The following is a 23,667-nucleotide window of genomic DNA, read 5'->3' on the forward strand; positions in this document are numbered from 1 at the left end:
ATACAAATCTTTCACTTGAAATATGCTAAACATATGCACTCAAATCCCTGTTAAACATCATACTTGGCTATTTTTATTCTGTTAATTCAGTTTTTGTTTTGTTTTTTAAGTATAATTTTTACAGAACAAGTAGGAAACAAACTGCAAACTCATTTTAACTTTCACTTGTCCTTCCTTTTAAACACTACAGGGTTTTCTTAATCATACACAGGCTTCTGAAGAGGGGGTTAAAATTGTCACATACATTTTAATAAAATACTGAACACCACCTTTAATTTATGGTAGATATATTTTCAAGAAGGAAAATACTGATGTTATCTTGGTTATAAGCTTGCTGCTGAAATGATTTAGATAGGGGTGTTTTTTTTCTGCCACACAGTATCAGTATAAGGCCTTTCTTTGCTGGCAATGAATTATAGCTGACACTTCAAACCTATTCTATCTGTATCTTCTAGTTCAGAAAAATGAGAAAACATAAATATTTATTCCATATATACAGAAGAGACACAGGACTCTGATAAAAATGATCCATTGGGGATGACGAATAATTGTTATATGTGTCAATGTTAGAACAGGAAAGGGCATGAAACATTTGCCAGTTTTTAATTTGAGGATACCTAAGGTTATCGAGTAAATAAAAAGGAAGTAATTTGATCACACTGGGATGTTATGTGTTTAAGCCCAATAATTTCTGATGATATTTACTTCAACCATACGGAGGATAGAACTGCTTGATGCAGACTTTTGCCATGATTTGACAGCAATGTTGTCTGTTAATGAGGAACTTTAACACTGGAAAAAGGTTTATTTAAACCATCTTCTACTTATTAAGCTTTTACATACTTTTCTAGGTTTAGATTCACTGGTTAATTAGACATGGAACTCATTTGTTTCAGCAAGTGATTTATTCACCTTCCCTAATGATGTTTTTATTTCTAATGTACTATTATACAATATCCAAATATTTACAGTGACCATTATAGATTCCAGAGCATCATCTCAGCCAAACTTCCCAGAATTGGCACATATGTGTATTTCTCTCATTTAGGTATAAGTTTTACTATAGTTAATTTTTCTACAGGAGAAAGATAGGAGGGGGAAAAAATTAACTACTATGGAAAAAAAAATCACATCAATTTCCTTCCCTCCATGAAATAGGTAATAAAGGGAGATATACCAATCTCCTAGAACTGGAAGGGACCTCGAAAGGTCATTGAGTCCAGCCCCCTGCCTTCACTAGCAGGACCAATTTTTTTTGCCCCAGATCCCTAAGTGGCCCCCTCAAGGACTGAACTCACAACCCTGGGTTTAGCAAACCAATGCTCAAACCACTGAGATATCCCACCCAGAAGCCGTTATAGCTATATAGTTATAAAACATGCAGCAAGAAGGAGTAATGCACATTGCAAAAAAAAGTTTTAAGTTTGTTGAATCCACAAATCTGATCATTAGCTCTCTGAGGCAAGAATTGTCTTTTTGTTGTGTGTGTATACAGAACTTGACCACGGTTGTGAAATCTACGTTCAATCATAATACAAATAATAAAATTAAAAATAAAAATTTAAATCCACAGCTCTAGTAGCATTTATAAGTTTACCATGTGGAAAATATATTATAATATATTTGATAATTAATGCAGTAGGAACTTCATGACTTACTGAAGAATCAATCTTTCACATGAAATTCAAATCAAAATGATGTTTTAAATTAAAAGAAAACAAATTAATATGAACACGGTGTTGAGATTAATCCAAAACAATGTGGAAATTCCAAAGTTAAGGCTATTTGGCAAAATTAATTGGGATACCTTGCAAATTTGCCATACTTCATATTATACAATAAAAATACAAACTATAATTCATTAATGATTAATTTTAACAGATAAAGGAATAGAAAACACTATGTATATGGAATATGTCACTGGAACATTAATTTTTGAAATTTCCTGGCTTCTGAGTGGTTGAAATCTCAACCTTAACATTAGTATGCTACCTTTTTGTATATGTTTTAACAGAATAGTAAAAAAAGGTGTGTGTGTATGAGAACAGAAAAAAAAAGGGGCTTGATCCTACAGTTCTCATGATTTTTGTACTGGGTTTTCTTCTGTTACCAACGCTGCATGGGAATGGAGGGGTTCCATCTTTTATATTACCCTTTCGCTAGCCAGAATGTGAAAACATTTTAAGTTCACATGGCCCTTAGGTTATTAAATATTTGCATTACAGTAGTGTTCAAAGATTCTAAGATCCAGCCCAGCTGGGGTCCACACTCTACAAACACAAAGGAAGATAGGACTCCTTCCCCGAATTGCTTATGATCGCTTTTACCTACTTAGGAGCTTCTTACAGTATGTCTACAGTCTGTTTGAAAAACCGTGGCAGTGAATCTCCAAGCCAGGGTCTACAGATACGTTGTGTAGACATTTGAGTTTGGGCTGCAGCTCGAGCTCTGGCTCTGAGAGGAGGTTAAGAGCTTCAAAACTTGAGTCTGAATGTCTACCCAGCTGTTTTTAACTCCGTAGCTCGACCCTGAGACTGCAGACCCAGGACTGGGGACTTGCTGCCATGGTTTTGAAATGCAGTATAGATGTACGCTTAGATGCTGGGGGAATAGACAGGAACTCCACTAGGAACTATGCCTCTATCTCAGAGCCTCCTAGTTCTCATTGGTGGAAGGAGGGTTTGGTGGGGAGGGCAAGGAAGTATGTGTGTAAGAGGAGGTCTCCAGTATTCCATCCTTCTGTCAGCAATATTTTTACACGTTTTTCTCCTGTGAATAACTCAGTGCCTTTGCCGATGCTTTTCTGTCTGGGTATTTTCACTCTGTTGCTACCTGGCTAAAATACAAACAGTAGAGACTCTGAGATTGTCTACAACAGGGGTCAGCAACAGTGGTGTGCCAAGTCTTCATTTATTCACTGTAATTTAAGGTTTTGCATGCCAGTAATACATTTTACATTTACAGGGGCTGGCCGACAGAAGCCCAGACTGGCAGTGGGCTGAGCTGCTCAGCCCGCTGCTGGTGTGGGGTTCAGTCCGCTGGCCCCTGCCAGCGGGTGTCCCACCGCCAGCCCCACTCAGCCCACTACTAGCCCGGGGTTCTGTCCATCCAGGCCGGCAACGGGCTGAGCGGGGCCACCAGCCAGGACCCCAGCTCAGCCCACTGCCGGTGTGGAGTTCCGTCTGCTGGCCCCTGCCAGCGGGTGTCCCCACCGCCAGCCCCACTCAGCCCACTACTGGCCCGGGGTTCCGTCCATCCAGACCAGCCATGGGCTGAGTGGGGCCGGCGGACGGAACCCCAGGCCGGCAGCAGAGTGCCACTGAAAATCAGCTCACGTGCTGCCTTTGGCACGTGTGCCATAGGTGTCAACCCCTGGTCTACAAGCTCTGGGACAACACTGTATCAGTTTATGCTATGTTCCCATTTGGAGGGCTCTCTCCCTACCACCACAAGGAAACTTTTTTTTAACAAAATCTAAATTTTGCAGAGATTGGTATCTTAAATTCCTCAATCCTCAGACTTTGCACACCTTTCCCCTAAGCCTACAGATATTAAACAGGGCTGACAGGAAAGTACAATAGTGCAAAAACCATCTATAAATTTAATACAATAAAGTAAAAACTTTACTACTCCTTTCTCTCGCTCATGTTCCATTTTCTATTTCCTTTTGCTTCCCCCTTTTTCAACTCTGCCCCTGTTGTTCCCAACTCTTCATCTCTCTAACAATACTGAACAATCAAATGCCACATCTTATAATGTGGGTAAGTAAAGTATTATCCCTTTGTTCAGATGGACAAGCGAAGGCAAAAATTCTAAGCAATTTATATCACACCTGGATTAGAATAAAAATCTCAGCTCTGTGTTTAGTTCTCTAGATGCTGCTTTCTCTCTCTTTCATGCTGTGGCGATGCCACTTTCTGTGGTCACACACATTAGAGGAGATAGCTTAGCTGTACACTGCAAGGAACCATGTGGTTGACTGTTGAGAAAGACTGGCAGGGTCTTTGTGCCATCAGTGGCAGGAACCAACAACCCCACAAAGTTCTGGTGTCCATAGTTCAAGGACAATGTTGAAAAATTGAAGATGGTTCAGAGAAGAGCCACAAGAATGAATAGAGCATTGGAAAACATGGCTTATCATGACAGACTCAAGGAGTTCAATCTATTTAGCTCATCAAAGAGAAGGTTAAAGGGTGACATGATCACAATCTATAAGTACCTACATGGGGAAGAGAAATGTGATAATAGGAGGATCTTCAATCTAGCAGACAAAGCTGTTACAAGACTGAATGGCTCAAAGTTGAAACTAGACAACTTCAGATTAGAAATAAGGAACTAATTATTATCAGTGAGGGTAATTAACCACTGAAGGATTGTGATAGATTCTCCTTCACTGAAATATTTTAAATAAATATTGATTGTTTTTCTAAAAAGAATTAAATGAGGGAAGTCCTATGGCCTGTATTATGCAGGAAGTCAGATTAAATGATCACAGTGGTCCCTTCTGGTCTTATTATCTATGAATGTATAACAAGCTATAAATAGTAGTAATAGGTTTATAAAATGAGATTACCCTTGATATTTACAGAGGTTCAGCATCAAGGGGACAGGAACCAAGTGTCACAAAGGCAAGCTCTGTATTAGTACCTGCATACTAAAGGAAATTTCCTGTGGTGCATGCTCAATGTAAAATTTTTAAATAGTCATATCTATAAATCAAATCTAGATCTGGACTAAAATTAGAATCCATTACCTAAATGCATTCAATTTTTGAAGAGAGGACCTGGATTTGAACCTATCTCCATAGTTTGGTTAAATTCGAAGTTGAAAGAGGTCCATTTTCCAGTTGAGGTTTAAATATACTTGGAAACCATTTCAGCATAAAGACGGGAGAATTCTGAGTGCATAGCTAACCTGACAAGATTCCAATAGATAGTAGCAATCTCAGAAGGACAGTTTGCAAGAACAGAGCACCATCTACTCTGATTTGATTTTAACAAATGGGGAGGAACTTGTTGAGAATTTGAAAGTGGAAGGCAGCTTGCAGGGCCGGATCCAGGCACCAGCTGAGCAAGCTGGTGCTTGGGGCGGCATATTCTATGGGGCGGCATTCCGCCCAAACCTAGGGCAGCACGGCTGGGTTTTTTGGGGTTTTTTTTTTTTTTTTTTGGTTTGCCGCTCCGGCCGCCCTGTAGGGGGCGGCAGTGCGGAGGAGGGGAGTGCCCTGCAGCAAACTGGGCAGGGCAGCCCGTTCTTCCCTCTCCACTGACTGGAGCGGAGTGGAGCCCTCCAGGCAGGCGGCGCAGCGGTCGGGACCGCGGGTCAAGCGCCCCGCTGAAGCCCTGGCCGCCCCCCTGCTCTCTCTTTCCCCCACTCCCTCCCCTTCCTCCCTGCTAGACTGGGTGCGCACTCCGCTGCACGTCAGCAGCACAGGGAGTCCCCCTGCACCCTGGCTCTGGCTGCCCGGCAGGGGTTTTTTGGTTTTTTTTTCCCCCTGCTTTGCCGCTCTGGCCATGCCCCAGGTTTTTTGTTTTGTTTTCTTTCCCTGCTTTGCCACTCCAGCTGTGCTCCAGGTTCCTCCCTACCCCCGCTTTGCTGCTCTGGCCCCGCCACAGGTTTTTTTTTTGTTTTGTTTTTTTCCCCCTCCTGCTTTGCCGCTCCGGCCATGCCCCAGGTTTTTCTGTTTTGTTTTGTTTTCTTTCCCTGCTTTGGCGCTCCGGCCACGCTGCAGGTTTTTTTGTTTGTTTGGTTTTTTCCCCTCCTGCTTTGCCGCTCCGGCCACGCCACAAGTTTTTTTGTTTTGTTTTCTTTGCCGCTCCGGCCGCGCTGCAGATGGCCCTCCCCCCCCCCCCGACTTTGCTGCTTGGGCCGCGCCACAGGTTTTTTTGTTTTGTTTTGTTTTTTTCCCCTTCTGCTTTGCCGCTCCGACCCCCCCTATTTTTTTATTTTATTTTATTTTATTTTTGCTTGGGGCGGCAAAAAAGCCAGAGCCGGCCCTGGCAGCTTGGGTGAAAGTGATCATGAAATCATAGAGTTCACAATTCTAAGGAAGGGTAGAAGGGAGTACAGCAAAATAGAGTCAATGGATTTCAGGAAGGCAGATTTTGGTAAGCTCAGAGAGCTGATAGGTAAGGTCCCATGGGAATCAAGACTGAGGGGAAAAACAACTAAGGAAAGTTGGCAGTTTTTCAAAGGGACACTATTAAGGGCCCAAAAACAAGCTATTCCGCTGGGTAGGAAAGATAGAAAATGTGGTAAAAGACCACCTTGGCTTAACCAAGAGACCTTGCATGATCTAAAAAATAAAAAGGAGTCTCATAAAAAATGGAAACTAGGACAAATTACAAAGGATGAATATAGGCAAGCAACACAGGAATGCAGGGGAAAGATTAGACCAAGGACAGGGTAAGCCCACAGCTCAGTGAGGAGGGAGAAACAGTAACAGGAAACTTGGAAATGGCAGAGATGCTTAATGACTTCTTTGTTTTGGTCTTCACAGAGAAGTCTGAAGGAATGCCAAACATAGTGAATGCTAATGGGAAGGGGGTAGGTTTAGAAGACAAAATAAAAAAATGAACAAGTTAAAAATCACTTAGGAAAGTTAGATGTCTGCAAGTCACCAGAGCCTGATGAAATGTATCCTAGAATATTCAAGGAGCTAATAGAGGAGGTATCTGAGCCTCTAGCTATTATCTTTGGAATATCATGTGAGAAAGGAGAGATTCCAGAAGACTGGAAAAGGGCAAATATAGTGCCCATCTATAAAAAGGGAAATAAAAACAACCCAGGAAACTACAGACCAGTTAGTTTAACTTCTGTGCCAGGGAAGATAATGGAGCAAGTGGTTAAGGAAATCATCTGCAAACATTTAGAAGGTGGACAGGTGATAGGGAATAGCCAGCATGGATTTGTAAAGAACAAATCGTGTCAAACCAATCTAATAGCTTTCTTTGATAGGATAACGAGTCTTGTGGATAAGGGAGAAGCAGTGGATGTTGTATACCTAGACTTTAGTAAGGCATTTGATATGGTCTTGCATGATATTCTTATCAATAAACTAGGCAAATACAACTTAGATGGGGCTACTATAAGGTGAGTGCATAACTGGCTGGATAACCGTACTCAGAGAGTAGTTATAAATGGTTCCCAATCCTGCTGGAAAGGTATAACAAGTGGGGTTCCGTAGGGGTCTGTTTTGGGACCGGCTTGGTTCAATATCTTCATCAACGATTTAGATATTGGCATAGAAAGTACACTTATTAAGTTTGCAGACAATACCAAACTGGGAGGGATTGCAACTGCTTTGGAGGATAGGATCATAATTCAAAATGATCTGGACAAATTGGAGAAATGGTCTGAGGTAAACAGGATGAAGTTTAATAAAGACAAATGCAAAGTGCTCCACTTAGGAAGGAACAATCAGTTTCACACAAACAAAATGGGAAGAGACTGTCTAGGAAGGAGTACAGCAGAAAGGGATCTAGGGGTTATAGTGGACCACAAGCTAAATACGAGTCAACAGTGTGATGCTGTTGCAAAAAAAGCAAACGTGATTCTGGGATGCATTAACAGGTGTGTGGTGAGCAAGACATGAGAAGGCATTCTTCCACTCCACTCTGCGCTGGTTAGGCCTCAACTGGAGTATTGTGTCCAGTTCTGGGCACCACATTTCAAGAAAGATGTGGAGAAATTGGAGAAGGTCCAGAGAAGTGCAACAAGAATGATTAAAGGTCTAGAGAATATGACCTATGAAGGAAGGCTGAAAGAATTGGGTTTGTTTAGTTTGGAAAAGAGAAGACTGAGAGGGGACATGATAGCAGTTTTCAGGTATCTAAAAGGATGTCATAAGGAGGAGGGAGAAAACTTGTTCATCTTAGCCCCTAAGGACAGAACAAGAAGCAATGGGCTTAAACTGCAGCAAGGGAGGTTTAGGTTGGACATTAGGAAAAAGTTCCTGTCAGGGTGGTTAGACACTGGAATAAATTGCCTGGGGAGGTTGTGGAATCTCCATCTCTGGAGATATTTAAGAGTAGGTTAGATAAATGTCTATCAGGGATGCTCTAGACAGTATTTGGACCTGCCATGAGGGCAGGGGATTGGACTCAATGACCTCTCGAGGTCCCTTCCAGTCCTAGAATCTATGAATCTTAGCTCTAATTTAGCCTTGATCCCAAAGCACAGCCTCAGTTTGGTATGGATACAACATTTTCCATGCAGTCCATTATCTTTAGTACAGTGTGGTGGTTTTGACTGATTTCAGCAAAGGTTTTGCTTGAATAAGGAGCTCAGGATTGGATACTTGGTAACTAATTTATTTGAAAATATTACTGTTCACCATATTCCTTCTAAATCTTCTTTTACTCAATTATGATGATGTTCTAAATTTCCAAATAAAATTAAAAACATGTAATTTGTCAGCATTACAGGGGGAGAGGAAATTTTGAGAGACTAAACAGTTGAGTCATAACTTTAAAAAAACCTCAACGTCTTCACTTAAAAAAAGGATTAGTACCTAAAATGGATTATAAGAGGGAGAGGAGGAGGGGGAGAGGAAATATGTGGAAATGGATCTGCGAGTCCCCAGAAAATATAATTTTGAGGCTTAATTATTTACAATTACAATATTTTTGACTATCAAAAAGATAATCACCAGAAAATACAGTTATTAAAACAAAACAACAAAACTTACAAATATCAGTGATCCTAGTCTATTACAATGTTGTGGTATTATAGATCATTCACTGTTTGCTGAACAGTCACCTTGAAAGTTACAGTATTTTAAAATGCACGTTTTCTGTTGATGATCTGCACTGTGGTAGTATTGGGACAATGTTGCAGTTTCGAGATAACCCTGAACAACTGGCGAGAAGGGGAAGGGAGGGAAATCTATATAACCTACATTATTAATGACTACAGACTAACCTCTTCTTATCTTCACTAACTTATAGATGACATTGAAACTTTCAATAATGCTTGAGTTTCATTGTTTGACACCTGTAATGATTTAAAGGCATTCAAATTATATTTTCAACCTGTGACATTAAAAATAAAAACAAACATATTGAGATTATACTTTGCCTATAAAAAGGATCATGGATTTGTTCATACTATATAATGCCACATTGTGATACTATGAACAAATAATTTAATTGCTTACCTTTTAATTGAAATATACCAGATAATGGGGGAAATAACAAAACTCTTCTAAAAGCTAGACTAATAAGGTATACATTTGTTTTAGAAGGCAGGAACCAGATGAAATTGACTCCAGACAGAAATTGTTAAGTATATACTTCACATAGGAATGCAAATTGCTAATGACAATGGTGACAATAGTCTTGAAATATCCAGGGGCAGATTCTCAGCTGGTGTAAACTGTCATAGCTCCACTGAAATCAAGGTCGTTATGACAATTTATAGCAGTTGAGAACCTACCCCCAAAGTATAGATGTTGCTGCCATTTTCCAACTCAAGAGTTTAAATAGTTCTAATTTTCTATTTCATTTCCCATTCTCTTCCTCTAGCAAAACCCCCTCATCTTATTTCTTGTGATTTTTAAAGGGGTTTAATCTGAAAATAAAACAGTGCTTTCTTGTTCAAATATCACTAGAAGCCAAGCATTCTAGGTCTGTTTAAAAGGGCCAGCAAACAAAGCATAATAGCATTTTTATTTTAAATCAAAGTGTGCTACAATATAAAGCTTTTGTGGACGATAGTCTAATGGGGGAGAAAGGGAATAAAATTGAGTCTGATTAACTAGTATATGATAAGTCTGATTCTCTGAGTCAGGCATAACTGGGTTTCTTTTGACTCCACCTAGTTTTCAAAACATCAGGTTGAACTTGCAAGTGAAACAGAAATAGTAGTATTCAGGAACAGAAAAGTATTTTTCTACTTTGAAGGAGTGAATTCTCTACTTATTCATAGGCATATTCTGCATATAAAAGTGGTGCATAACTAATTTCTAAAATGAATTTGGTTTCAGATTGTAATTTCATTGGTTTTCAATGATGCCATGTTTGCATAATGCAATGAATACAGCTATATGACACTTCAATATTATCTAGAACTGCTGGCAACCAAAAACCTCCAGAAAAATATTTGCTTTACTTGGGTAAAAATGATGATTTTAACAATAGAAATACAGGATGAAATCCTGGCTCCTTTCAGAACTTCATACATGCTGCTTATACACAACAAGCATATAAAATAAAATATTAATTACACACACACAAATTAATTAAAATTGGTGAAAACAATTAATCTTGCAGAATGAATCTCAATAAATATGTGGCATTCATTTATATCTTTCTCCATTTTTTCTGCTAGAATAGAAAGCTCTCTGAAGAGACACCAATGTACATCCAAATATGTACAAAGATTGATGGAATGTGCTTTTAAATGTTCCTCATGTAGAATGGTTACACTGAATTTTTGCTACAAACTTTTATATTCCCTTCAAGTGCACCTGCAGCCATTCCTCTTTACAGACATGCAGTTAAGGGGGTACACACTAGGAGCCTGTTTCTTCCTTCCTCTAAAGCATTTGAAAAATGTTCCTGTTCTGACATGTACCGTTGTACTTTTGAGTTTGAGTTCTGCTTACCCTCTTTCTCTCTCACTCTCCCCAACCAAAATAAATCTGGGATCAGGCTGTAACACTTGTTGTCTAGTTTATATGGTATCCTTCTCAGTGTAGTCAATATATAGACAGTGGAATTAATTTCTAAATACAACTGAGTATAGAAAAATAACTTATTTTCTGAACTTCTAGCACTAATTTTTCAAGATCTATTTTTGTCTGCTTTGGGAAGTGAGTCTAATACTCCGGGGATTCTTAGCTTTTAACATTTTTTAATTGCCTGTACTTTGGTTATTACACAATAGATACTTTCGTCATCTAAATATAATGTATCTTTGTAAAATGTTTTAAAATATGATTTCAAACCAGTGAATGCTGATTTCTATTTGCCTTTAATTTCCTCTCAATATAAGTTCATCAGAGTGTGACAATTAATTAACTTAATTAAGCTAACTTAATTATGTTCTTTCATAGGTCAATATGTAGAGCTACTCAGATTAATAGCCGAGCTTGTAAAGTTAATCTTCTTGTATAATGCAAATGATGCCAAGTCATGTATTAAATACCTTCCCAAGTAACAGACGAAATAGGACTGAGTGTATTTTAAAGAGGGGCATAGACTGTGAAAAGGTTAAATAAAGAAAAATGTCTTGGATTTGTGAAAATTTTAAACAGGAGTAATTGATTTTTTAAGTAATAATGTTCTTTCAAGAGGCCTAGTTTTATAATTCTGTAAGGCCATTTATAGCTTAAACCTACATAATAAATTAACTTAAAAAGCAACATTATATGGCAACATTTCTCCAGCCACCTTGTGACCTTAATGTTTTTGTTATTTAAGAGACTACATAAAACATTGCCATTTGAGGAGATCAGATAAAAAATAAGAAACTGAAGAACAGTATTTAAAATAAGCCAAACAGTAAAATCAAATGCTTAAGCCTTAAGTTGCATGTGCCAAGCTGCCGTGCATTCCTGTTTATTCTGACAGAAGCAATCACTTCGTCATGCAAAAGGCAACACTTTCTCCTTTTTATTGATAACATTTCTTCTTAAAATAATCAAGAACCCAAGTAAACACATATCAAATATAATATATTGCTAATTTCCTCTGTTATGAAAATGGAAAAGTATTAATGGGAAACCAAGTCATTAGATTACCACAAACACCTATCATAAAGAAATAGGACACAAGACTTATTTTCACCTTTTGAATACCAGGTAATCTGGATAGATAAATAACCTCTGCATTAGTTTGGAACACAGGCCTGTCGGTAGGAGCCTGCACCCTCATCTGAATAGCCAGATCACAGATAACTGACAACTAAGTTTCAGGTTTAAGACCTCATTAGAATGTATCTGACTTTTGTATAAACTCAGGAAAATAGTTTAAGTGCACAGCAATCACAGTGTGATAATTTATTACAATTTTTAAATACATTAGCCATCAAAGAAGAGAAAGAAAAAAGGTAACAGCAGTGTTCCATGGGGCATGATTTAGACAGGAGTATATAAGCTGAGGAAAAGACTCCAAAGGAAAGTGGCAGAAGCACCATCACTTAAATCTTTTTAAACTAAACTAGATAAAATCCTAGAAAAAGTACTGCAGAGAACAAGCCTGCATTACCCAGGAGATGACCTGGATAATCTAATATGTCTTTTCCACCTCTAAATTCTATGCTGCTACAAATCACTGTTCTTGCTATGCCACATACAACAGACACTCTGAAATTCAATACAAGTGGTTCACAGGTTTTGTACAGGCCCTCTGCACAGGAGTGAATTTGTGTAAGTGTGGCTAAGGATGTAATTAGAAAATAATGTATTTACACAGATATAACTAAGGACACAATCTGGCCTGCAGAAGTTTTATTACTAGTGATGAAAACTAAGAAGGAAAGAACCTCACTTGACTTTCAGATCTCAGGTTGAGTTTACTAGGTTGGCAGTTTAAGAAAGAATCATCTCTATTTGTAAACTGAACAAATTTAATATGGAGAGGCTCAGTCACAATCACCAGGTAACCTCACAGTCACTCTTCAGAGTAGGATAACGCTTTAAATAAAAGAACAACAAAACCGAAGTGTACAAGGGTAAATAGATAGTCCAAGCCATGCTATGTGGATAACTCTATTTTGTTTCCAATTAACTTCATCTAAGAGACAACAAAATATTTATAGTTGAAATACCACCAACAGTCTACTATAATTCTTCTCTTACAGGTGTTTAAGTTGACAACTGCAGGAAACCGAAGGAAAATATTTTCTTTGAAGTAAGAAAAAAAATGAAAGCATCTGGTCTATTTACAAGGGCAAGAGTCAAGGTACTGTACTGCGTATGCTGCTTAACATTTTCTTGCATGTCCTTGTGTGCATGAATTATTTTTGCCCTTTCCGATTGTTTATTCTTCATAACCTACTGGTGGCCCTTGAATTATTTTCTGACATTCATATGACAGATATTTATAAAAATAATAGTTATTTAGTGTCTTTCTGGTATTACTGAGGTTAGAGGATGGAGAAGGTATAAGAAAAGTATTGCTACACATTTTTCCATAGCATTCCTTTTAATTCAGTGTGAATATAAACAAGTCACATTGCATTTTGTTTAAAGGCAAAAAGCCTATGCAATAAAATAAGATTGGATATTAGGCTCTGCTGATTAAGTTGACCGGTTTGGGTTTTTTGAAAGCTCTTTTAATGCAAGCTTTAGAATCTACTGAAGCTCCAAGAGGCAATGGGACTTGGAAAACAATTTTTTATTTAAAGATCAAGGGGTGGAGAGTAGTGAAAAACAAAAGAAAATGTCAGCTGCCATTTGTGGCCATAAAAATAAGGGACATTCCCTTTGCTCATATTTGAAATAATGTAGAAGTCTCCTCTAGCCTTTAGAAGACAAATGGAATTATTTTAATGGCTGGCAAGACTCTTGTCAACATCCATAATCCTTTTAAACTACCTGTAGAGTACTTATGAGTAATAGCAGTTGACTTAAGTACAAAACACATCTTTCCCCATAAAACAGAGCACTATACTACAGCAGTGAATTACTGATGGAAAAAGGCTACACTCTATCCAGATATGCCGTGAGCAATGAATACCTAATAGTTCAGAAACAGATTAACGGGCATGTATTTTCATCTTTTCTTAGCTCAGTATCTCGAGGCTTTGTTCAGTTTTGGTAGTTTTAGCACTGCAGTCAGAAAGCAAATCAGATACAAAGGCTATATGCATGCTTGCATGCTACAATATCATCATTCTACATTTTACCTAGAGGCTCAAAAACATACTTTTTGCATCAGAGCTAAATGCCATGAACTCGTAATATTCTGGTGGTTGAATAAAACGAAAAGCTTAGCATGGCATTTTATCTGAATCGGTATTGCTTTCCTAACACATACATGCAGGAAGAAGAGCTCTGTAAGCCTCTAGGCCCACACTAGTACAATGTGATAAATTGATTTGCTTCAGGATTGTCAAAAGAAGCTATTAAACATACCTCATTTGTTTCTATTTTACTTTCAATTGAAGAATGAGATATTTTAATGTGATTTTTTCTGAGGCCTGGGTTTAAAGGAACCAACAGACAAAGACAGGATTTTCTTCTTATTCAGCAGCTTATTAAAAACAAAGTGTACCAAGTGAAGTTTGAAGTGATTAGGTTGATAAAATTCCTGTATTAAACACTATCATTGCAAGAACTCCGTGAAAGATAACACACATCAGAATACAATTTAATGGAAAGCAAATATTATTCCCAATTCTCTAGGAGAATGATGATTAAGCAATGCTGAAGTTAAGGTTGCACACATAAATTCTTCCCCTCTTGTGTACACATTGAAATATTGTCTTTAATTACACTATCACATACTTTTTCTCAAACAACAGAACATAATCAAACATTATCTAAATACTTCAGCCATAAGTGATTAGCCAGTTTACTTTGAAATAAATTTAGCTACCCATGCAACTACTACCATCACTCCTAATGAGTTTTGCCAAAAATCTACTGAACAAAACCTGATTTTCAAACTCAAGACAGTGAAAACAAAACCAATTTCTTCGGGGCTAAGACTAGGGAAAGGTTATTTCCATGTCAACCAAACTTTAAAATGTCAGGTGTATCAGCACAAGGACTATTCAACATCAGGATGCAAGAATTCTTTTTTATGAGAAAAGTATATTTTGGCCTGTATTTCTGTTAAACATTTGGAAAATAGCCCTGCTTCAGTCAGTTCGGTGTAATTCTGTGGACTATTGAATTTAGTGTGCAGCTAGGTTAGGCATACTTGCATGCATAATATAGCCATCCTAAGGTGTGCATTTTGTGGGATAAATAAAAAATTCTACTGTGCATGCTTACTACACGAATTATAAAGATATGACCTAATTTGGCAGCTGGATCTGCCCGCATAAAATCCTGCTGAAGTCAACTTGGCTCCACATGGGTGCAAAGGTCTACTACCCATGCAGATCAGCTTGCAGGATCTGTTGAATCCAAATTGGTTTTCCTCAAAACAATGAAAGGCACTACTCCTCAAAAAGGACCATTTCCATAAGAACATAAGAAAGGCCGTAACGGGTCAGACCAAAGGTCCATCTAGCCCAGTATCTGTCTACCGACAGTGGCCAATGCCAGGTGCCCCAGAGGGAGTGAACCTAACAGGCATTGATCAAGTGATCTCTCTCCTGCCATCCATCTCCATCCTCTGACGAACAGAGGCTAGGGACACCATTCTTTACCCATCCTGGCTAATAGCCATTTATGGACTTAGCCACCATGAATTTATCCAGTCCCCTTTTAAACATTGTTATAGTCCTAGCTTTCACAACCTCCTCAGGTAAGGAGTTCCACAAGTTGACTGTGCGCTGCGTGAAGAAGAACTTCCTTTTATTTGTTTTAAACCTGCTGCCTATTAATTTCATTTGGTGACCCCTAGTTCTTGTATTATGGGAATAAGTAAATAACTTTTCCTTATCCACTTTCTCAACATCACTCATGATTTTATATACCTCTATCATGTCCCCCCTTAGTCTTCTCTTTTCCAAGCTGAAGAGTCCTAGCCTCTTTAATCTTTCCTCATATGGGACCCTCTCTAAACCCCTAATCATTTTAGTTGCCATTTTCTGAACCTTTTCTAGTGCTAGAATATCTTTTTTGAGGTGAGGAGACCACATCTGTACACAGTATTCGAGATGTGGGCGTACCATGGATTTATATAAGGGCAATAATATATTCTCAGTCTTATTCTCTATCCCCTTTTTAATGATTCCTAACATCCTGTTTGCTTTTTTGACCGCCTCTGCACACTGCGTGGACATCTTTAGAGAACTATCCACGATGACGCCAAGATCTTTTTCCTGACTCGTTGTAGCTAAATTAGCCCCCATCATGTTGTATGTATAGTTGGGGTTATTTTTTCCAATGTGCATTACTTTACATTTATCCAAATTAAATTTCATTTGCCATTTTGTTGCCCAATCACTTAGTTTTGTGAGATCTTTTTGAAGTTCTTCACAATCTGCTTTGGTCTTAACTATCTTGAGTAGTTTAGTATCATCTGCAAACTTTGCCACCTCACTGTTTACCCCTTTCTCCAGATCATTTATGAATAAATTAAATAGGATTGGTCCATCCCATATTTCATCCTTTAAACCTCAGCCATGTGGACTGTAGGCCAGTCACTATATATAAAATGAGAAAAGTGCCATTTCCCCACTTTCCTCACATAAAAGCAGCTGAACTATAATTGCTCCAACCTTAAAAGAAAAAAGAAAGCTGTCATGCAGAGAATAAGCATGAGCATATTCAGCAAGTTACAGGTGAGTGAAAATGAAGTCTAGTGTTATAATGGAAACTGTTATATAACCTTAACTCCAGAAGCTCTTCACTATAATAAAGCAGAAAACTTCTTATGTGTTTAGTATGGATTTTGTGAGTGATATGGATGTTGTGAGTAAAACAGTATTATAAAACAACTACACATTTTAGATTATTTTATTCAGAAGTGCGTAAGTGTTGAAAGTACAGAAACAACATATCCTTCTAACTTAATGCATGATACCGTAACGCAGTTTTTTTTAACTACAGTGTTTCTGCATCCCATGTACTCTAATCTACAGTAACTGCCTTAGTCCCTCATGTCATACAAATAACAGGCAAAAGCACCAAACTGCAAAGACGTTATTAATTTTTTATGATTATTTGTGTTATGGTAGTGTTCCAAGCCCTAAATAAGGTTCAGAGCTCTTTATTATCTATGCACTGTAAACATATATGTGGACATGGTCACTACCGCAAAGAGATTACAATCTAATTTGAAACAAGACATGAATATAGTAAAGATCATGAGGGAAGGAGGGTAGGATGGGAGCAGATCCCACCTTGTCCTTCTATTCACCCAGGGTGAAGCTCTTTTAGCAATCAGAGAGAAAGGGAAGCTAGGAATTTTGCTGTGAGTTCTGTTAACAAAAACAAAACCAATAAAATAAACGCTCACAGAAAACTACTCTGATAGTCCAACTGAGACCACACACACTACGAACAAATATTAGAATTAGCAATAAATTACAGACAATTCCCAAGAATATTGGATTCAGATTGGTGTATCTGAGACAAAGACACATCACTGGCAGATGAAAATTCTAGTATATAGAAACTAATCTGTAACTTTTAGGCTGGGATGTTTCACCGTTTGTATTCACCATGAACTGTTTTCCTCCTGCCTCCCTCAATTCTGACATCCCTCTTTTTGATCACCATCTTCATTACTTCTCACTTGCTCTCCCCCAGCTCCTGTTAATGCCATACTTTTGAAACCTTCAGTCTATTAAACATTCTGACTTCTCTATTTCCCTCTCCTATTTCCATCTCTTTGGGTGATTACATGTTTTTTTACCTAACTGTATTCCTATCAGCACTTCACGGGCCACGTTCGGATGGGACACAAATTATGGTATATATTATTCCTTGATAAAATGGTATATGTCACTCTCAGTATTAGCTGGTGTAATTTACACAGTGACAGTGTTGTAGTGACAAAAGTCAACTGAAAGGATTGTTAATGAAGGTGTAAGATAAAGCAGTGCTTCTCAGACATGTTTCCAGTTAGAAACAATTCTATGATTCTAAGGCCTTCCATGTGTAATTCACATTAATTTGCATTCACGATGAGTTATCAATGTACAACTGACACCAATTATATCCTGGTGTGGGCTTGGAATTAGGCAAGATACTGTTGTTCCTCTCCTCTACCACTCAAAGTCCCCTGTAAACCCAACCCTAACTCTCTCCCTGTCTCACCTCTCTGTAGTCTTGCTTATGCTATAGTGAGCATCTTTGAAGACAGTCTCATTCCCTCACAGGCTGCCTATATGTTTGTCCTTCCCTTGTTCAGCTGGCTAAACAATATAACCCTCAATTAGTCCTAAAGCCTTAACATCATTTCTCTGTCTTCCATCCCTCTCCTTGAACTCGCTAGGGTCCCCCTCCCCAGAATTTCAGACTTTTTCAAGGACAAAATTCATATAATTATCCATCTTCCCCTTCTTTTTCTTTTTTCCTCTTCCTCTCTCTGTCATCATTCACTCCTTTCTCTGAAACCCATCTTTCCCATCCCGTCCACCGCAAATCTCATGATATGTACTCTTAATCTTGACCTCTCCATTGGAGATAAGTGCCAGAGAAACATCCAGAAACCGTGCCAGAATCAGTGCCAATCACTGGAGTAAATTGGCAAAGCCAGAAATTAGGAGCCAGAATTTATGAATATTAATAGACCAAGCTATTCTCTGCTATTCAGAGCATTATATAGAATTATTAGTAATAATCTGTATTATATTGTCCTGAGATCTGGGGGTGAGACCACTTAGGTGGGATAAACTGATTATCATAATTTAAGATCTAAAAGTAATGGTATTGCCACAAAATAAATGGGGTAAACTGGTGATCTCACTTAAGACGGAATGGTAATAATCACTGAATGTCCTGTGGTAAAGAACTCTGTTCTTTTTTGCTGGACATAGTGACAAGACTATAAGGGAGAGCAGAATGTTCCAGAAGATACTAAAATAGCTCTAAAAATAGCACCGGGAGACTAAAGAAAGGGCCCAACATTAGAGGAACCATATTTCCATTGATACTGAACGGCAAAAATTCTATGTCTTTCTTTATGAGGACTCTAGCCAGAAGAACACAGACAGGAGTAGGACTACTTTCAAGATAATGACCACTTCCTTTGATGATGTTTCCTGACAGGTCTATAGTAAGGAAAGGAATAATCTAAGGCCTGGTCTACACTACGCGTTTATACCAAATTTAGCAGCGTTAAACCGATTTAACCCTGCACCTGTCCACACAACGAAGCCCTTTATATCGATATAAAGGGCTCTTAAAACTGATTTCTGTACTCCTACCCGACGAGGGGAGTAGCGCTGAAATCGGTATTGCCATGTCGGATTAGGGTTAGTGTGGCCGCAATTCGACGGTATTGGCCTCTGGGCGGTATCCCACAGTGCACCATTGTGACTGCTCTGGAAAACAATCTGAACTTGGATGCACTGGCCAGGTAGACAGGAAAAGCCCTGCGAACTTTTGAATTTCATTTCCTGTTTGCCCAGCGTGGAGCTCTGATCAGCACGAGTGGCGATGCAGTCTCAAATCCAAAAAGAGCTCCAGCATGGACCGTATGGGAGATACTGGATCTGATCGCTGTATGGGGAGATGAATCTGTTCTATCAGAGCTCCGTTACAGAAGACAAAATGCCAAAGTATTTGAAAAAATCTCCAGGCTATGATAGACAGAGGCCACAGCAGGGACTCAGCACAGTGCTGCGTGACAAGCATAACGGAAAGCCAAAGAATCAAATGGACGCTCATGGAAGGAGGGACAGGGGACTGAGGACTCCAGCTATCCCACAGTCCCCGCAGTCTCCGAAAAGCATTTGCATTCTTGGCTGAGCTCCCAATGCCTGAAGGGTCAAAAACATTTTCCCGGGTGGTTCAGGGTATATGTCGTCAATGTATCCCCTTCCCCCCGCCCCGAAAGAAAAGGGAAAAAAATTGTTTCTCGTCTTTTTTAATGTCACCCTATGTCTACTGCATGCTGCAGGTAGATGGGGTGCTGCAGCACTGAACAGCAGCATCCCCTCCCCTCCCCGGTGGCAGACGGTGCAAAATGACTGATATCCGTCGTCATCATCATCCTGTGAGTGCTCCTGGCTGGCCTCGGTGAGGTCGGCCAGGGGTGCCTGGGCAAAAATGGGAATGACTCCTGGTCATTCCTGGCAGACGGAACAAAAGTCTTGGTAACCGTCCTCTTCATAGCAGCTGGAGGCTGAGCTCCATCAGCCCCCCCCCCCTTTCATGTCTAATGAAGATTCTGTACTGCCTGGACTATCATAGCAGCAGGAGGCTGCCTCCCCCTCATTTGATTTCACTAAAAAGTCAGTGTTTCTTATTCCTGCATTCTTTATTACTTCATCACACAAATGGGGGGACACTGCCACGGTAGCCCAGGAGGGTTGGGGGAGGAGGGAAGCAACGGGTGGAGTTGTTGCAGGGGCACCCCCTAGAATGGCATGCAGCTCATCATTTCTGCGGGATCTCTGGGGCTCTGACCCGGAGCGGCTGTGCTCTCTGGTTCTCTAGTACACTTGCCCCATATTCTAGGCAGGACTGACTCTATTTTTAGACAAAACATAAAGAAGGGAATGACCTGGGGAGTCATTCCCATTTTTGTCCATGCGCCCCCGGCCGACCTCAGCGAGGCCAGCCAGGAGCACCCATGACAGCAGCAGACGGTACAAAAGGACTGATAACTGTCATCGCCAATTTCCAATTGCAAACGGTACAAAATGACTGATAAACGTCATCACCAATTTCCAATTGCAGACGGTACAAAAGGATTGATAACCGTCATCTCATCACCAGTTTCCAATTGCAGACGATGCTATAGCTGGTAACCGTCTCTGCTACCTTGCAAAGGCAAATGAATGCTGCTGTGTAGCACTGCAGTACCACGTCTGTCAGCAGCATCCACTACACATACGGTGACAGTGACAAAAGACTAAACGGGCTGCATGGTTGCCATGCTATGGCGTCTGCCAGGGCAATCCAGGGAAAAAGGGTGCGAAATGATTGTCTGACGTTGCTTTCACGGAGGAAGGATTGAGTGACGACATTTACCCAGAATTACCCGCGACACTGTTTTTGCATTGGGATCTCAACCCAGAATTCCAATGGGCGGGGGAGACTGCGGGAACTATGGGATAGCTACAGGATAGCTACTCACAGTGCAACGCTCCGGAAATCGACGCTAGCCTCGGTACATGGACACACACTGCCGAAATAATGTGCTTAGTGTGGCCACGTGCACTCGACTTTATACAATCTGTTTTAAAAAACGGTTTCTGTAAAATCGGAATAATTCCATAGTGTAGACATACCCTAAATCTCTTAGGGGCTTTGGGGAAATAGAAAATTAAGGCTTCTCCTCATGGGCTGAGGTGGTACTCCTATTTCAATAAGACAGTTTGAAATTGGAAACAGTCATCCCCTAAAAAGATGTTTCCCAGTATAGGAGAGGGTCAGGATTTCAAATTTTACAGAAAGCCTACCTCCCCTGTTATAGAACGGTACCCATGATGTAGATTCAGAGACAGAATGAGTCTTGGGGCACATTATGGAGTTCAGTCACAAGTTGGTACCTGCAGTGTGGACTTTGATGCTGTCCTTTTAGAGGTGCTGAGGGTTCACTCAACTGCTGTCTTTTGTAACATTTTAGCAACATTTCTATAATTTGTCATGCCATAAAAATCACATAGAAAGAGAGAACAGAAATGCCAAGTTGTCAGCCACATAATCAAAGAACCTTTTAAGAACTCTATCTACGGTACATTCTTTCGTAGGGAAAATCAAATAATGGCATTCAATAGGTAGGGAGAATTTTCTATCCAAGCGGGAGCTACTGCTGAGCTGACTTTAGGGACTGAGGACCAAGGCTTTATCATAGCTGCGGGGAGCCTGGCCATATGAATAGACCATGCACATAGTATGTGGTGCCAGCCAGGTGTTCTTAATGAGGGCTAAAACAGATTCCTTTCCTTACAAATGAGGGGGAAGTTCCCTTCAGATCATGGCCAACGTAACCTAGCCAAGTTTACTTCTGAGAAGTTTGGTAATAGCTTTACATAAACAAAAATCTTCTAATAACCAGAGTCCATTTCTTCTGACTTCCCCAGGGTTTGAAGGATTCTTGCTGCCATGAATGTATGAGAAATAAGGAATGAGCAAAATATTTTCAAGTATTCCTGGAAAGCCCAGTCATTCATTATGAGAGTCTCAGTTAACAGTAGACAGAATGGTCTTAGCTAATGGACAGCATTGGTTGAGGCCCTAGCCATTGCAGCAGGGCTTAGGTCTTAGGTGCCAGGGACACAGTGTGGAAGGGTCAGCCTGACCTCTAGCTTTAACAAAGGCTTTGATATAAGTAAAGTTAAGACCAGGCATGAAAAATTGCAGTAAACCTATATACCCAACATAAATTTAGGAATAGAATAGACACAGAATGTCCTACCTCTTCTGGATGTTTCTGTGCCACCGCTACCAGCTCTTCAGAGCTGCTTCTTGAGGTAGAGGGTACCACATTACCTGGGGCCTCTGAGACCACTTCATTTGACGGTTCGGAGTCCTGAGGGCAACAGAGACAAATAGACCCCTCAGAAGTGTATTGAAGTGGTACTCCACGAAAGAGAGAATTTTGGAGGTACTGTGGTCTGAACACAGGCATGAAAGTCCGAAACTCCTAAGTCCTAAACATCTTCTAACCTGGGCAAGTCATTTAACTTCTGTCTCAGTTTTTTCCATCTATAAAATGGGGGTATTGCATACCTTATACAGGGTATTGTAAGAATTAGTAAAAGTTTGTACATATTTGAAGATATACAGTTCTATATTAGTATTAGTATTATCTTCTCTCCTGCCTTCACCTTCCTTTCATGTGGAAAGGAAAAAATAATTTTCTTCTGAATTGAATGAGTAGAGGCATGATTCTGCAATCAGCTGGGAGCAAGGCAGAACAAGAACTGAAAAACAAGGCACTTAAGAGGTAATTATTAAGTATTGCTTAAGTTTTCAAACACAATATGACTAGTACTTCCACCTACCAGTGAAGCAGAGAACTTGCCAATTGCATCCTAGTTGCTTGTATTATTTAAAGCTTAATTACACCTATTTAAGCATTAGAGAAAACAGGCACGAGTACACTAATAACCATAGGTGTTTTGACAATCAATAAATACCATTAAGGGCAGAATTTGTCCCACGCTTTGTCACTAATGAGTTTGATCCAAAAATTCCATGGGAGCTGTGGTTCACTTATATTAAGTTTGAATTTGGCCCAATAGAGTTAGATAGGTGTAACTGAAAAGAGAATCTGGTCCATTTCATTTTCCTTTTGTTTTTAATGAATGCTCTCAAATCTAGCACTAGATCCAATAAACATTTCACCTACTGTATAATCCATATCATCCAAACCCCATGCAAATCTGTTTTGTGGCTCATTGAAAGCTGATGTAGAACATAAAACTGTGCAAAGTTCTTACTGAATCAGTCCATCAGATGCTTTAACAATACAGTATTATTATGAGCCAATGCACAAGTGATGCAATAAACACGGAAAGATGCTGAAAATATAAAATATAAAGTAGGAAGATAAAACAGATATTAAAGTACAAAAAGAAAAAATGTCAAAAGGACTTGGGTTTTATCCACTCAACAGTCTCAGGATCAGCAGTGTGGAGTCTGGATAGACTAGCATGAGATGAGCAGTCATTTAATAGATGTGCAGGATCCTCAACTGCAGCTACAAAGGGCGGTTCCTGAGTCCCTGGGTGTGGTCATTTGCCACACACCTCACCAACCAGCATATGAAACAGTTAAGCCTGCATCAGAGTGGCATGGCAGTTTGAAGCCAGGCAGTCTCTTATGATGCTGAATGATGAGGAAGGAGATTTTTACAGACTGAGCAGCTTGTTCCCATTCTGTTTGGCAGCATCCGCCATAGATATGGTTGGTATCGTAGTCTA

At 39.6% G+C, this 23,667-nt stretch overlaps 1 protein-coding gene across 5 annotated transcripts in view; it reads right to left on the reverse strand.

Moving 5' to 3' along the window:
* The window catches only part of PHF14 (PHD finger protein 14), a 286,241-nt gene that overhangs the window by 24,726 nt on the left and 237,848 nt on the right, over nt 1-23,667 (reverse strand). For 3 of the 5 annotated variants that reach the window (XM_045005262.1, XM_045005263.1, XM_045005265.1), the window contains exon 18: nt 22,158-22,271. The exons of 1 other annotated variant lie outside the window; for it this stretch is intronic. In XM_045005262.1, the coding sequence (XP_044861197.1) occupies nt 22,158-22,271 (114 nt within the window). Of the gene's footprint in view, nt 1-8,921; nt 8,995-22,157; nt 22,272-23,667 lie in introns of those variants that run through there. One more of the 5 variants, XM_045005264.1, reaches the window with a different exon arrangement.

This window comes from Mauremys mutica, chromosome 2, assembly GCF_020497125.1.
Source record: "Mauremys mutica isolate MM-2020 ecotype Southern chromosome 2, ASM2049712v1, whole genome shotgun sequence".
NCBI classification, from domain to species: domain Eukaryota; kingdom Metazoa; phylum Chordata; order Testudines; family Geoemydidae; genus Mauremys; species Mauremys mutica.